This window comes from Aphelocoma coerulescens, chromosome 1A, assembly GCF_041296385.1.
Source record: "Aphelocoma coerulescens isolate FSJ_1873_10779 chromosome 1A, UR_Acoe_1.0, whole genome shotgun sequence".
NCBI classification, from domain to species: Eukaryota; Metazoa; Chordata; class Aves; order Passeriformes; family Corvidae; genus Aphelocoma; species Aphelocoma coerulescens.
The window spans coordinates 62,920,865-62,937,163 of record NC_091014.1 but is presented as its reverse complement, the minus strand read 5'-3'; the positions used below and the strand labels follow the sequence as shown (position 1 = coordinate 62,937,163).

Here is a 16,299-nt window from a genome sequence, read left to right as displayed (position 1 = left end):
GTTAGCTGAGAGTGCAGTGTCAGTCCTGGCTTTTGCTCAGTGTGGCAAGTTCCAGTGAGTAGGTACTAGATGAGCCCACTCTTAGCACTTTCCAGCTAGAGGCATTTGTAGTGATGATGGAATATTACCATGGAACATGATGGTGACACTGAAGTGTGGGAGGAAGCTGGGTTTTGAAGATAAGACCCACGATCATGGAAAATGGTCCTGGAGCTGATCTGGCAGCTCGTGTATTGCTAATTGAGTGGCATGTGTTGTTTCTGATCTCTGGATCCAATCTCTAATTTCATGAAGCCAGACCCTGTAGCACTGTGACTTGCTTGAGAGTGTCTCCCACACACTGCTCATGCATAAAGACATCTGCTGCTTTCTTGAAGAGAGCCAAGCCATTTCTGTGCCTCTTATATCGTCCTCCAGGGTTTGACATAAAAGAACCAGGAATTATTCTGTAGGTGTGTAGTAGGGATGTCTCACCCAGAATCTGTCCCAGAAGGTACTGAAGCCAACTTCTCTTAAGAAAAGGTGCAGCTGTAGATTATCCACTTGGGGACAATATGTTGTCAACCCTGGAGTTTTTCTCCCCAGTTAAGATAAATTTGGCCAGCTGTTTTCACCTCTGAGCTGTTGAGGATGCACTCATGAGAACACCTATGTTGGTATTGTCCATCCTTTCAGAAAGGACCTTTAGCATCTTATCTATTATTTGATTATCTTAATTCTTTCATGCTAAATGCTCTAAAAACTTTTAAGTAAGTGATATTATCTCCAAATCCTTCATACTTTGGCCATGCGGGATGAGTTGCATTGTTTCCTTCCCACTGCAGTAGCATTGATATTGATCTGTGATCTCTTGCAGAGAAGCAGATGTTCATCCTTCTGCACAAAAATTCTTGTAATTCATGGCAGTGCTGTTTTGGCTATTTACATATCAACTGAGTCTAAAATGTGCTAAGGCTTACATGTGAAGTACTGAGGAAATTGGTTAAAGTGCCTGCTTTCATCAAACCTCAGTTTTGTAACATACCATATTATGAGGCTTTCACCTTAACTCCAAAAAGCCACTTTTCCTATTTACTGTCTCATTCAGAGAATGGTTCCAGGCCCTGGTTTAATGTACATTATCCACATCCTACAGTGAATTCAAAATGTCTTATTTCCTCACTGGTATTTTCACAGAACCTTGGCATGACGTCTAGAAACTGTTCATGTTTTCAGAACTTGTCTTCACAGCATCCTGTAGCTGGAACTTCCATCTCCTACATACAGTCAGGAATCAAAGTTTGGAGCAGTGGTGGTCAAAATTATTTAGTGTCAGTTTGGTGTGTCAGTGCCCAAATTTATTTAGGACTTTATTTCTCAAAGTACCTAGCACAGTTATGCAGACATGTATCTTACTTATTATGCCCAAAGTAGAGCCCTAGTTAACTTTAGTTGTAACTTTGAGTTCATTGCAGTAAAAAATGAAGACATTATTGAATATATTATCTAAAAGTAGATCTACAAACATCAGAGCTGTTCTTCCATTGTGAATGATTGTAAGAGTGGAAGAAAGATAACAGGAAAATAAGAGCTATGATTACATGTTAAAACGATGCATTCAAGTGTAGATGAAGACAAAGTTGGATTTTTACCTTGTTGAAAAATTGGGCTATAGCTGCTTACCTGAAAGTTCATGAACATGTATTGCTGTCAGTCAATATCATGTTTATTCTCAATCTAGCTGGATTGAGAGGAACTGAAGGGCAATTTCCAAAACATACAACTATTGAGCAGGAGTTTCCTTTCAGTATGTGCAATTAGATTTTAAGAGCATGCTATTCTATATAAACATTTGCATTGATAGATACCTAAGACTTAAGGGAAACCCTGCTTGCATTTCAAAATCTGGCTCCAAACCATGGAAATGCTAGAATTTTTTTCTGATAAAAGTGTTCCTTCATTACTCTCAATAACATAAAAAAAGTTAGAAGAATATTCCTTGAAAGCCAGCCTTAGCCTGAAAATCTGGGTCTGAAAAGATGTAATGTCAAAGGTGCAAGTGTGGTTAAAAAAATTGCATCCAGGAACATTTCCTTTGGCATTCACACATCTTAAAAGACAAGGCAGGAGACTGGGGATCAAGATGCCAGAGTTTTTAATTCTCATTACTTTGAGTGGGTGAGTGCAGCATTTTTGTTAGCTTTAGTATTAGAACACTAGCATATGTTACCTCTCCTAATTTGTGTGACTCAGTCCCTTAGAAGAAACCTGTCTAAGTTCCTTCCTAGGCAGTTTTCTCAAAACTTAGGAAGCATGTTATGACATGCATATCTGTTCTGCCTTACAGCCACAAGTGAGCCATTGGTTTGAGTAGCATCTAAACATGTGGGACACTGCTCTCTTAGGAAGCAGAGGGTGTGAGAAGAAGCTGGCACTGGGTATTGAACTGAGTTGTCCCAGTCACCAGCAAGGCTTGATCCACTCACATTTTGGCACGGAGACCAAAGGCAGAAATTTCCAGTGATCCAGAGGGTTGCAAACATTCTCTGACACCAGCATTGTTTAGCTGGGAGCTGGGTCTGTTTGGGCTTAAAGACAATTTTGAAACATCTGGTGCTGGGTATGATTGGTTGAAAAGTGCTTTTGCTTCTCACTTTTGTTGAGTCTGTATTTGTAAGTATATTGATGATCCCTTTTCCTGGAGAAATGATAGACATAGGATCCAGTGCATGTGTGGTTGAGAGTGTCACACATGGACAATGCATGCAAGTGGCTGCCAGAGTTGCTCCCACGGAGTAACAAGTAGCCAGCTGTGTATATCTGCACTAACAAGCACCTTAAAGGCAGCACTTTGTAAATAAAAATGGTATATTCTTCCGTTTCTCCAACTCCCAGTTGTCTAAAGATCAAGTTGCACATCAATTTGACCCACCAAGGGTTTATCAGCACCAAAGCTGCCAGACTTCACTGATTTGCTTGGCTGTTTTTTTATTTGAGACTGGTAAAGTCATTTTACCAAAACATTTTCAAGGAGTAAAGGATCCAGGTTTAAGCTGCAGTGAGGTATCTTGCACTTAATTTCAGGCCACCCTTACAATATTTGACAAAGCTTGGCAGCCCTGGAATAACCAGAGCAGCAGGACATTGACTTTCCTGCTGAAACATCTTTTATGAAAAATTGATGGAGATTTTCTTTGTAATTCAAATGACGAAAAATATGGATTTGAGTGGTCTTTTACCTAAAACCTTACTTCGGAATTTGTCCTCTTTCCTACAAATGGGACAGGCAGAGAAGGAATCTGTGTAGAGTTAAAAGACAGAATGATTTTTCTCTCTCCTCATCAGAATTAGGTTTTGTTCCTCACAGAATGGGAACAATTCTCTAAAAACTTTTGATTAAGACAAAGTGTTTGGTGTCCCCTAGAAGGTGTCTTGTTTGTTTGGTTTTTTGTTTGTTTGAATCGATGCCGGGTTTTAAACAGAAATATTGACTCGAGGAAGTCTCCCAGGTGGTTCTGTAGTGAAACTTCTCTCCTTAATCAAAGTATCACTGGGAGCAGAGGGGAAGCCTTGACTTGGTCCATACTTTGATAGTGAAGAGGCCTCTTCTGAAGATGAATATATGTGAATATGCACCAAAAGACATCACAGGCAGACCAAGTTTGCTGGCAGTAAGTGGAAGGAAGTGCAGGAGTCTTCAGTCGCTTTACAGCTTTCCTATGGGGTGCTTCCATTGGCAGGGAAAAGCGTGAAAGCACGGTCACACCTCCTACGGAGGTGACCCTCTAATTGAATATCCCTGGGAAATGTGTCAGACACAGTGAAAATAATCCCTGTGGGTGCAAACCCCCTTAGCATGCTGTCTTGGGATAGCATTTTCTCCTGTTAGGACTTAGCCATAGGCAGTGTATTTCACTAAAAGCATTTGTGGCCTTTCTACTGCTATTTAGAGGGAGCATCCCATTTTAGGAAAGTCCTTGTTCTGCTGGGCAGAGATTTTGCCTCTTCTGGTCCAGATCATCCATGCAGCTGTCCAGTCACAAGCTTTTGCATGGGAATCTTTTGACCTCAGAATCCAGTCTTCCACCATTCCAGATTCAAATACAGAATAAAAGCACCAAGGAGTGTCCCATTTTGGATGTGGCAGGATAAACTGGTGTCATCTCTGATCGAACTTGTTTCTTGCTCTTCCCTTGGTTCTTGCTCACAGTTTGCAAATGCACCTGTATCCTGTCAGCTCCAAACACTGAGTCCTTGTCTGTTGAGAAGAAAACAGTAGCTCTGCTCAAACAGATAAATGACTTGGGGAAGAAAGACATTTTATGTGAAGATAGTTGGTAAATAAGGTGGAGGATGTGTATTGGAGACCTCAGAATACCTGCCTAATTATACTTTCCAAAGAGACTGTTTTGTAATCAGCTCTCTGGGCCCACTCTGCCCAACAGGTTTTTTAAATCGAGCATAAAAAGGCAGAGATGAGCAAAATGAGGAGAATTGCCTCTTCTCTGTTGATTTCCTCACCAGCCATTAGCTGTTTTCTCACTGACGCCTCCACAAAAAGTGGCAAGAATGATCAGCATTTCAAGGCTGCTGCTGCTGCTGCCAGCCCCCGAGCTGAGGAGGAGGAGAGCTCCTTCCTCCTCACTCTGCAGAGCTGTTCTGTGTCGAGCCCAGTGAGTCAGGCCTGAAAAGGGGGAAAGATTTAGTCTTCCAAATAGCACTGAAAGTTCAGGGTTAAAAGGGCATTGCTGTCTAACACAGCTGGTGGCACGGGGTGGGAATACTGTGTGCAACGTGTTGTGTGCCAGGAAATGATGTGCACAGGTCTGGTGAACCCTGTGCCATGCACTGGATGTGAGGAGGAACTGGGGAGAGATGCCAAAGGGAGCAGGGAATTAGGACGGTCTCATTTATGTGATAGACACTGTTTGTATCTCTTAATTTGCTTGTGGTCTCTGTAATACTGAATAAAGGATTGAATTGGGCATATCGCTCTCCTTTTTTAAATACTGAGCCGCAGAATAAGCCATGCTCTCAAGAGCATGCAAGACATCCTTTCTTAATAAGTTGAGAAGGATCTGCTGGCCCAGATAAATCTGTGCTGTGAGAATGCCTTGTGCTCATTTCAGAATGTATTCCTGAAGTCCTTGAATTCATTAAACCCTAATTAGCGATGAGCATTGGTGATTAAAAAAATCTATGAAAATAGGCAGACCAGTGTATATTGAGCTGTGAAGGCACCTCTGGGTCTGTCCTACAATAAGCTTTTAGCCAGTTTGGTCTTAAAATACTCCTTCTATTTTCTCTGACATCCTGACCTTGCCTCTTGCTTTAGCTTTTGACGTAACAGCCTCCAAAACTGTCGTCTGGAGTTTCTGTGGGGTATCCTCCACAGTAGGTTGTGAAACTTAGAGGAGAAGTGAAAAGTAAACTTGGAAACAAACAGCAAATTTAACATCTTGATACAAAGTTATACTATATTTGTGTTAAGGACAGGCATTTGGGTCGCTCCTTGATTGTTAAAAAAACTTCTGTGAAAACCCTGTATCAATCATACTTTGAGATCATTTCCCATTTAAATTACTTGTATTCTGACTGTAGTAATTGATGCTACAGCAGAAAAAGAAAAAAAACCAGAAAGGCTCTGCTGGTCTGGGACTGTTGACTCCATCCACATGGCATTTGTCATTATGGTTGGGACATCTGAAAGACACAATCAGAATATCCACTTGCAGCATCTGCAATTTTTGTCAACTCTGCAGTTTAACAAATAGCAATAAAGTGTTTTATTTAATAAGTGAATGTGAGAAATGAGGTCTGTGCCTATGTCTGGTTTTAAGACCTTCTCTTTAGAAGTCATTCAGCATGTGCTCTAAACCACTGAACAGCAGGTTTTTGGAAAAAGGAGGTAGCCCTATACCTTGATAACCAACAAGAGCAGTTATAAAGTCAATTTTGCATCTTTAAAAATAATGGCAAAATTCCTGCTGAATTCATGACACAGAGTCAGGTTATACATGCAACTGGTCTCTTGCATGTAGAGCAGTTTCAGTTGTTAATGTGCCATTTCTTACAGAAACACTGAAAATACAATTTTTATTTATAAGAACTTACTGAAAGTACTAAAGAAACAATTGTTCAGGGACATCAGCTGAGGGAAAAGCAAAAGATCTTTTTGAAAGTTCCAGTGCTAATACATGTAAAAACTTCATAAAATTAAAAACATTCCTTGCTAGTGATTTCAAGGAGAAGACTTTAACCATTTCTACCTTATCCTAAATGCTGTATTATTTCCATGTGTGGAATTTGAAACAAAAAGCTATTTAACCAACAAGCAGGTCAGTGTGTGTGATGCTTGTCTGTTGTCTTTGCTTTCCAGAACACTTCTGCAGCAGTTGCAGAGACTCCAAGCCATGGTTGCTGGCAAAGTGTCCCGCTCGTGTAAGGCAGCTAGCACACAAACAGGGACCTGTCTTATGGTGAGTGTCCCTAAAGCTGGGAACTGTAAGGGAATGAGAATCTCTTTCCACTCCTCAAAGGCACATCTCTTGTTCTGCAAAGCCTCTCAATGGCAAATTTGCAGCCTGGGGAATTACTTTTTCGTGATTTGACAATTTTGAGGGAGGTGAGACTTGTGGCTGATGAAGATTAATGATTGCGGGAAGGTACTGAGTTCTGAAGGAGACTGGGCCTGTGCTTTTGGTTGGGTGCTGCAGTGATGAAAGAAGGAGCAATGCTCCTCCAAGTAACCTACTTTATAATTTCCTGCAGTATTATATGTGGCAAATGGTGTCTAGGGTTGTAAAATGAAAATGAAGGGTGATCTTTGAGGCTCGGTTCTTTTGATACCAATAAAAATAAACTTGCTCAACCAAATCAAAATATGACTGAGGCTGTAAATCTACCTCTGTCCTATTTCAGTAGTAGTAAAGATAAGAAAATTAGTAGAATGAAACATTTCCTTTTCCTTCCTTACACTCGTCTATCAAGTTGCCTTTATACCTAAAGTGCTGCAAATTGATGGAAATCATTTACAAGGCCTAAGCTGTTCTCCCAGTCTAGCCTCACTGTCACTTGGAAGCAAGACTGGGGCCAGCAGCAGAAGTGACCTTGAAAATCCTCAGCAGTATCTGTAAAACACACATGGCAGCTTTATCTGCTTTTCAACTTTGTGAGTTAATAAGGCAGCTGGTCAGAATGGTGCAGACATTGAAATGAAAATGAAACCAGCATTGAGATGTGCCCTTTAAAACACTGAATTGTTATTGTATAGGTGCCTTTTCTAGTTGTGTAGTGATGAGAATGGCCTCAAATGATTTGTTTTGATAAAGTATCAGTTCTCATGTGCGCATGTGGGTCAAGTGCACTTACTTCTCCTGCATCCTCCCTTTGCCAGATGGTGGTGCTGTGCTTTGCAGTAGTTTTTGGCAGCTTCTCTCAGAGCTATGGGCCATATCCTTCTGCTACAAAGATGGTGTTGCCCAGGCAGCATTCCTCACCAGAGTCCTACACAGATTCCATTGGTAAGTGACAGCTGTTCCAGTCTTGCTCTTTACTTGGTTGTACTTAAGCACTTGTTTTCCACCCCCATTCCTAACCCCCTTCTCAAGCACCTATTGCTTTTCTGCTCCTTAAATGGCCATTTTTTTATATAAACCCACGTTTTTCTAAGAAGGATAGCTTGGCAAACTATGCTGATGGCAGCAGTCTTCATAAAAATGAGCAAAACCTTTTCCCCACTAGCATCCTTGGTACTTCTGTTTAAAGAATTTTTGCCTCTGTTTGTGGAACTAAAGATAGTGGTCTGTGAAAAGTGGCAGGGTTTCTACTCAGTAGCAAATGTTCATACTGTTAAAATGCACAAATTATTTCAGTTGATGTTTTCTTTGCCACTGTTACCAAAGAGTCCAAGGACTGAATGGGAAACAGTATTACATAACATAGTGAACCAATATATTATCAAAGTTATTATTTAATTTTGTTCTTGTTTTGTGAATAATTTAGAGCTTTTTGATCCCTACCTGGAGCATTCCTGTGGTTTCTTTCTTCAGCTATCAAATTGCCAGTTAATCACTGTGAAAAGGAAAGGCCTTTGCAGCTTTGGCTCTGCTCTAACAGTTTCCATTTCCTGAAATGACCAGGGCTGTTCTCTGAGCTGTCTGTTGCTCATCTCATTTTGCCTTCTGTCTTTGTATGCAGTGAGGTCAAGGAGTCTACTAATTTATGAAGAGCCTCACCAGCTGGAGGAGCCATCAAGCCCGATCTCCTTTGCAGATCGCAATGACAGGCAAACAGACACCTCCAAGTTCACAGCACTGTCCCTGGAAGCTGTGTCAGGGACACAGCAGGATGATATAATGCAATTCACAATAGCCAACGAGACCAGGCTAGAGAAATCAGTGCTGCTGGGCCTGCAGCAGCACAGGTGAGTGCAGGATGGGCTGCTTGGGACATGGGTGTTCTGTCACTGTTGTTCATGCCTGAACGCCGGAGGTTAGACTAGCAGCTCAACTCTGCTGGGCACCATGAAGCATGAAGTAAGAGTTTGGTTTTTATCAGGAGAGCCTACAAAGTCACTGTTGCTCTGGAGAAGTAGTTACAGCAGAATTGTAGTAATACAGCTACCAAACTCAGTACTTCTGCCAGAAACCTAACCCCTGTAAGCCTGTTAGTTGGGCCTACCCACTTCTTTAAAGCACTTACTTGTGTGCTTCCCAAAGGAATAAGTTTTTGCTAGTTGTATGGAAGTGTGAGATTGTGACTCACTGGGCTTTCTATGAGGTATGGGCGTGAAGAGCTGGAGTTTCTCACAGCAGTGATCTTACTAAAACATTACTGCAGAAAGTTTGCAGAACTCAGTCTCAAGAGACAGACATATAAAATTACCTGAGTACTTAAGTTCCTACACTGAGTTCCCTCACTTTCAGCATAAATGTAAGGGTGTTTGTTTTTGTTGTTGTTGTTTTATTTTTTTTTTTAGCATAAATGTAAGTTTTGTAGGCCTCTGAAAAGAGAGCGATTCACTGGTTGAAATACGTATGCTTCTTTCTGCTGCACCTTTGCTTGCCTAGAATCAGAGAGATGACTAATTCAGTATGTTACCAGACTCAACTGACTGACAAATACTGAATGGCTCTTTAGCATTAGCCAATTCAAGCAGGATATGTACTTTTAAAAATTACTATTAGCATTAACCTTTGTTTTTTTGTTCCCTAGAGTCAACTCCGAACTAGAAGGAAATGAAACACTGAAGATAATTGAAATAGATAGAAGAGTCAATGCCACCTCTTAAAAATAAAAAAAGGCCTTTTTTCTTGACTTCCCTCTTTCCCACATATTTTCAACCAAAGTTCCCCTGACTTGTCATCCTCAGTGAACCAAAGTACAAAAGAGAGGGAGTTCAACTTCTGCATTGACTGGTGAGGCTGTGACTACAGATGGGATCTCTTGTCTTTGTAACTCCCTTCCTCACGTCGCACACAGTCCCTGTCTCTGCTTTTATCCCTTTCCTGTCTAATACTGCAAGGGCAGGATTGAATTACGATAACAGATGATGCCAGCAGTGTGCCAGTGACTGGTGGGTGTGTGTGTCTGTACATGCACACAGCCTGATCTGAGCACAAAGACATTCTGGAGAAGGGTGAATTGTGCAAAACCAATGGGAGCATGTGGGTGATAGGTTTCTTGGGAGAAGGTAATTGGGAGAGAGAGGAGATGCAGTATGATGGTGCTTAGAGTCTCACCACAGCTCTGTGCCTACTGGTCTACAGCACTTGAGCCTTTTGGGGGAATAGAGAGGCACGTGTGCAGCCTGCTTCTGAAGGGACAAGAAAGGACCCTGACGCTGCTGCGTTCAGAGCACAGGCAGGAGAGGGCTAGTCCATGATGCTGCTGAATTGTCCTCCCCTGGCTCTTTCTCTTCTCCCTTCCAGCCTCTTCATCACTTAGCGGGGTAGGTTTCTCTGTGCATTGAAAGCAGTCCTGGTAGGCTTCCCTGCTTCCACCCTTGAGAAATTAAGCAAAGATCAGTCACTGTCTTATCACACTCTGTGTGGGAGAATTACACTAGTTCAACTAAATCTGTTTAGAAAGCAGGTTTTGTTACATTTATGCAATATTTTAGATGGATGCCCTTTAGTCTGCTTAAGGCTAATCTGTTTAGCTTAAATCAGTTCCTTCCCCAAACTTAATCAATGTAAGGCTTAAACAAGAAGTGCCTCCTGAGAGGACCATATGGATTTAATTTATTGGCTTCTAGGTGGTTGATGAAATTTCTTGTTTAGACCCAATACCTATTGTCTTGTATTTTGTTTTCCTTTCCTTGCCATCTTCCTGTTACTGTTGTAAATAGTATTTATTAGCTTTGAAAAATTCTGTTCAGGCAGTTGCAATGGAGACAACTGAGCTTTCCTAACACTGCAAGTGAACTGGGCAGACTCTGAAATCGGACACTCAAAGATCACTGAACACCCATTTCCTCCCCTTAAGCTTGAATTGTCCTAAAATAAAGCTATGTGTCTTATTTTCCTCTTACCTCCTTTTCCAGAGATGTGATCTGAGACCAACTGCTTTGGGTACAGATAGGCCCAGTTCATGCCTAGAGGTGGTGGATATTGTATTAACTGTATGGCAAGGCAACCTCTAGTCTGAGGAGCTGATTTTGTAGGCAGGAGACCTGTTGAAAGAGGAAAGACATGAGCACATGGGGAGGTGAAGTGACTGGCCCAGGCTCACTGGGAAAGCCAAGAGCAGCAGTCAGGTCTGATCCCGGTCCAGTACTCTTCTCCATGCTTTGTTTTCTCCTTGTCCCACATCGTTACTGCCTTCAAGCATCCTCTCTCTCTCTCAGTACCCTGGTCATGCCTTTGCCTGAGCTGTGCTTCTTGCAATTTGTCCTTGCAGGGGCATGGTTGAACTCAGTCCAGAATGTGAGCAGGGTTTTATCTGGTTCCTACAGAAGGGCACTCGTGCTCCATTGGGGATGGATTTAATGTGAAAATCCGAATTCAGCAGGCTAGCATAGCTACTTTACAGTTTACCAGAAAAAGTCAATTAAAAAAAAAAAGTGATTTGAAGCTCTTTTTTTCTTTTACTTTTTTCCTGTTGATAAATAAGGGAAAAACTAACCTAGCCTTACAAATAATTTTTTACTATGTACAGTAGATATTTCCTGCAACTATTCTATTTTGTAAAATATTGTATTTGTATTTTATTACAGCAGCTGTCACACCAGCTCCTTTCTTGTTCTTCATTCTCCTTAGACTTTCTTCCTTTGGCATCCTATTTGCCACCCTCAGGCTTGACTCAAAATTCAGCGAAATCAATGGAAGGAATTTGGTGAATCGGAGGGGACTGTGGATCAGTCCCCTCTGTGCCATTTTAAGAAGGTGTTTCACATCTGTGACAGTGAAACAAGTGCCTGACTCCATGAGCTAGTACTGAGTTCTGGTGTACAGATATGCTTTTCTAGGTAATGCCCTATTTGTCTATGCAAGTGCCTTATTATTTTACCTGAGGTGACAATGAGAGGAGAAATGCTGTTGTAGTCTATTTTGCAAGAGTTCCCTTCTTGGCATGGGTCAGTCTCCACCATAAAGTCTGTTTCTCTTCACAGTGATCCTGCTGGGTTCTCTGAGTCATTCCAGTATCCATTAACAACTTTTGTGTTCGGGTTTTTTTAAAATGGTTTAAGGCTTCACAGTGATCACTGGTGAGTGCCACAAGGGATGGCTGCATTGCTCAGCCACTTGAGGTCAGCAAAGTGACAGGAGAAAGCTGGGGTTGACCCCAACTCGTCAGCATAAGTGGGCAAGGTCACAGTTTAGAAAATTCCTTAAATGGTCTTTTTTTTTTTTTTCCAGAACACCCTTGCTTTGCTGCCTCTGAGGGCAACCAGGTGGTTAAATGTTTTGCAAAAGGGGGCCCAGGGTGTGAAACACACCACCACTTACCAGTCTTGCAGTTTGCACTGTGCAGCCTGAGCTCCTGCCCATTGACAGCTAAATGGATCACCTCCCATTTCAGACACAGCTGGCTAACTTCACTGTGTGAAAACCAAAGTGGAATTATTTCTCAGTTCTTAAAACATAGATGATTTTGCACAACCAGAATGGCTCCTCCTCTCTGAAACCTACTGCACTCGCCACCATTAAAACTTCGCCTTTTTTTTGTTTAATTTGGGCATGTTGGTTCAAATCTGGTTGGAAGATAATCATATTTTCATCCTGAGAATTTTAAACTACCCATGGTGTGGGTCAGGCCTCTGTACTAGTTCATCCAAGCCAGTATGGCCATACTGATTTCTTGTAAGTGTTTGATAATCTATTGCTATAATCTTAATTTGTGTAATCCTGTAAGTTATTTTTAGGTACTCCTTTAGGGAATCTCTTGACCTAGCACACTCATTGCTTGGGGATTTATTGTATTACATGTTACTTTATAATAAGGAAAAGCTTGGCTTCACTTTGGTATGTTTGTGATCATTTTTCTTCAGGGGCCTTAATAGAACAGGTTTCTCTGCTAGGGGCCAAGGAATCCTCTGTCATCACCTACTCACAGGCTGTTGTGTGGCAAGGACCCCGCAATCTCCAGAGGGAGTTTGTGCCCGTGTTTTGTACCTAGCAGGGGATGAAGGAGGCAGCACAGGTGCCATTGTGCTGCCAGCCTCAGCATCCAGGGGTGACCTCAGTGGGAGTGTTGATGCACTGCAGACCACGTGGAGAGGCAGCTTCTGTGCTCTGAGTTAAGGGCATAGGGCAGGAGTAGTAAGGCATATTCAGGGAGGATGCCAGTAAGTGCTTTTGGTTAGTTCAGCTCTATTACTTGAAGCCTTAGCCTTCTGCTAGTGTGCTTTTTCTGGTGATCAGTGGCTTGGTGCTGTAGAATCGGGTGTGTATGGACAGGATAAGCAAAGGCTTTATGTGCTACATAACTTCCATTTCCAGTAGAGGACTTCAGTGATAAACTTAAGATTCCTCAGCTGTAAGGTTATGTTGCTCATCAGCACAATTTTATACACACTAGTAAACTTACCTTTTGGCCTATAGCTTTAAAGCATCTAGATCTGTTGGGTCTTTGCTTCTAGGGAGATAAGCTATGAAGGAATGTAGGGCATTATTTTATATATATGTATATTTAAAAGTGTGAAGCACAGGGCATGTGATGTTTCTAACCTTGTTACCAGTGTGTGGATAATGTTGGAGCTTTTCCCCCCAGGCTGTTTATAGTTCTTTGCTGCACTTCTTTCATTTCGTTTGTACCATTCAATATTTTTCAGCAGCACAGACTAATGGATTAGGCTGAGGTTCTTAGGCCAGATCCCAGCTGATACAACCAGCATAGTTCTCACACACCGCTCTTGGAGGCTGCAGGTCTGATTTATACTGACAGGGGACCTCTTCCTCCACGTCTCTCTGTGTAACAGTATATCTCAATGTGTTCTTGATTTTTCTAACATAGACCAAAAATTAATCTAAAAACTTTTTTCCCTGCTAAAGAAACCAACCCACTTCTCCACTCCCATCCCCCCAGACTATCAGTGGTGAATTCTGTCTAGACGCTTTTAGAATGTAGGTCAAGTAAGTGAATGATGCTAATTGCTACGTTGGGAGGGATTTCCACTGAGTATTTGGGCTCTAGATTCTAGCTAATGCCAAGAGGCCATTGTTCAAAACCCACGCAGCTAAGAACAGAGGAATATGGAGTATTTTTATACTCTTGGTGACTAAAATATTTCTTTTTCGAGTCACTAATTAAAAAGGGAACATTTTGTATTCTGAAGGTGAAATGATAGGTCAGTACTTTGTAGCTACAAAAGTTGTCCCAGCCTAAATAATAGTGTAGTGCTATGATGTGTTGCTGCTTTGCACTATCTAGTGATAAAGTTGAACAGCTTTGGGGGTTGCAAAGGGGAATCAACTGATGTATGTGTTAAGTAAGGTCTTTTCAAAGAAGATGTAAGGATTCAATCCATCTTGTAGCTTTCTCATGGCCAATAAAGTGACATTGGGCATTCAGAGAATTTGTTGAAGGTTGATCCGGATTAGTACTGCATTGCTTAGGTGATCAGCATCCATTGGAAACTCCAGGATTGAGAGGGAAGTTGCAATTTGGTTTTCTCATTTTTATGTCAGGCCTTTTTCTGCTTTACCAAGGTGTGTATATATATACACATATACATATATATATATGACTCATATTCCTGTGTAGGAAAAAGTGCATCATGCGGGAAACTCATTCGTGATGCTGTTTGGGTCTGATGCTGAATGGAGTTTGAATATTCTTTATTAGCAGTAGTCTCTTGTCTGCCCTACAGCCAATCTCCAGATTCTTCCTCCAAGAGCTGCAACTAAAGAGGTGAGAACAGAACATGGGAAAGCTGGATTTGTAGACCTGTCTTACAGAAAGGGGGAAAGAAAGGCAGGTGAAGGGACTCCTCACATCACAGGGAAACCTTCTAGTTCTTGATTCCATAAATCAGCAGTGATAGCCTCTTTCATTAGTTACCTGCTAGGTTTAGCTTTATTCCTATTTCCCTTGCTTTTTAATACTATGTAGTCCTGTTCTTGCCTACCTGACCTTTATGTTATATCCCACTTTCCCCTCCAAACAGCAGGAAAAACCTTTTTGAACCTTAGCAGTCCATAGTAAAGGGAGTGGAAGAGAGAGAGGGGGAAGCAGAGGCAGGTAATAAATTTTTTTAACAGGACTCTGCTCATATCTGACTTTACCATGACAGATTTTAATCCAGTGGTGCTGATATAATGGCATCTTGCTTTCTTCATTTGTACAGTTAGCAAGAACGAGTGTGAGTGTGTGTGAATCTGTGCACGTGTGCATGGTGAATAATCAAAAGGTATCAAAAACACAGAGCTTTCTTAATGTAATACATGTTGCTAAATAAAGGCATCTACCTGAACACACAGGGCACTTTGGGCTTGGTGCAGCAGAAAGTCCAGGCACTTCTCTCTGAAACCTGTTCACATTCCACATCACCGAGCACTCGTAAAACTGTTGTGTGAATTGCTGTCTGAAGACTGTCCTGTGATTAATTGTTGACTGAATGTTGTTGCACTGTGTCATTTTGTGTGCATAGACTGTCTGGCCTTTCTATAGAACAGTTCTAGCTTGGTACAAAAAATAATTATTTTATATTCTGGTATCATTTTTGGTCTGTAGAATTATGGCTTTGAATTTTTTTTTTTTTCTCTAGTGGTGTAAGTTAGCCTTAAAAGGTGGCCCCTGGGAGCTGATAGCTCAAGGAACACAATTTGTTGAGCTGGTCTTCTGGGGTCTTCCCTGGGAGCACTGCTGCCCTGACCACCCCTTGGGCACAGTGAAATGCCAGCCAGGGGAAGCAGTTTCCTCTCAGAGGGTGGTGCAAGTACATCCCAGTTTCCCTGAGATTCACTAGGCCTTCCAAGGGTAAATCACCTGGTGTTACTCCCTTGAAGAGAAATACATATCCAGGGCCAATTCCATTGCCTTGGACCATACAGAACAGCGCCTTGTGACTAAGTCACTCTGCTGTGACACCCCTAGGGCACTTAAGCTGATCTTTCCCTCTCCCTCTGTTCATGTGAATGCAGTATAGGTTTGTGCAAACATTTGAAACTATCTAAGATGACAGGGACAATGATACTAGTGCAAAAGCAACCCCTCCAAACTCCTTGGTAAACTTCACTGGGGCCTCTTCTGACTGCAGATATCTCTATTCTCTTGCCATGTCTGTTTAACTCTGTGTCTGTGTTCAGTGGCCTGTCTATTTTTGTACAAGTGTAGTCATCTGGATGCAGTCCCACCTGATTTTTATACTGCAAACATGTCCATTGGGTGGAAAGAAATTGCTGTTTTTCCTTTTTAAATCATCTGCCTGATTCTGTGAGAGAACAGACTACCTGCTTTTGTAGCCTAAATATGTATGTAGTGAAGTATGTTATGCTTTTCATTTCTTGCAAATAAATATTTTCTGTAGAAAAAAGCAAGTATGACTTGTTTGATTTCCTGATGATTGAAAAAAATCTGGGCCCTTGGCTTTCCCGAGTGTGCCAGTGTGTGCAATGTGTCCATCTTCAACAGGGCAGAACCCTGGTAATTTGGTGATAGAAAAGGAAGGTAAAAAATGATGTGGGGTTTTACTAAAGCTGGCTGCCCCTTCCCTTTTTGAGATTAGCAGAGAATTATATCTCAGTAATGGGTGGAAATCAAGTGCAGGCCGAGGGCATTTCATAGTGATGATGATAGTCAGTGCAACTCTGTGCTACAGCCCCATTAACAGTAAATTCTCCATACAAGTGGGATCCAGGAAGGCTGATGCTCCAG

At 41.7% G+C, this 16,299-nt stretch overlaps 1 protein-coding gene across 4 annotated transcripts in view; it reads left to right on the top strand.

The window, feature by feature from the left end:
• Positions 1-15,962, top strand: part of CREB3L2 (cAMP responsive element binding protein 3 like 2) — a 74,829-nt gene extending 58,867 nt beyond the window's left edge. For 3 of the 4 annotated variants that reach the window (XM_069003144.1, XM_069003143.1, XM_069003145.1), the window contains exons 9-12: positions 6,359-6,458; positions 7,376-7,502; positions 8,179-8,404; positions 9,196-15,962. In XM_069003144.1, coding sequence (XP_068859245.1) covers positions 6,359-6,458; positions 7,376-7,502; positions 8,179-8,404; positions 9,196-9,271 — 529 coding nt within the window. In that variant the 3' untranslated portion in view covers positions 9,272-15,962. The remainder of the gene's footprint in view (positions 1-6,358; positions 6,459-7,375; positions 7,503-8,178; positions 8,405-9,195) is intronic. The other variant, XR_011147988.1, reaches the window with a different exon arrangement.
• Positions 15,963-16,299: the final 337 nt, after the last annotated feature.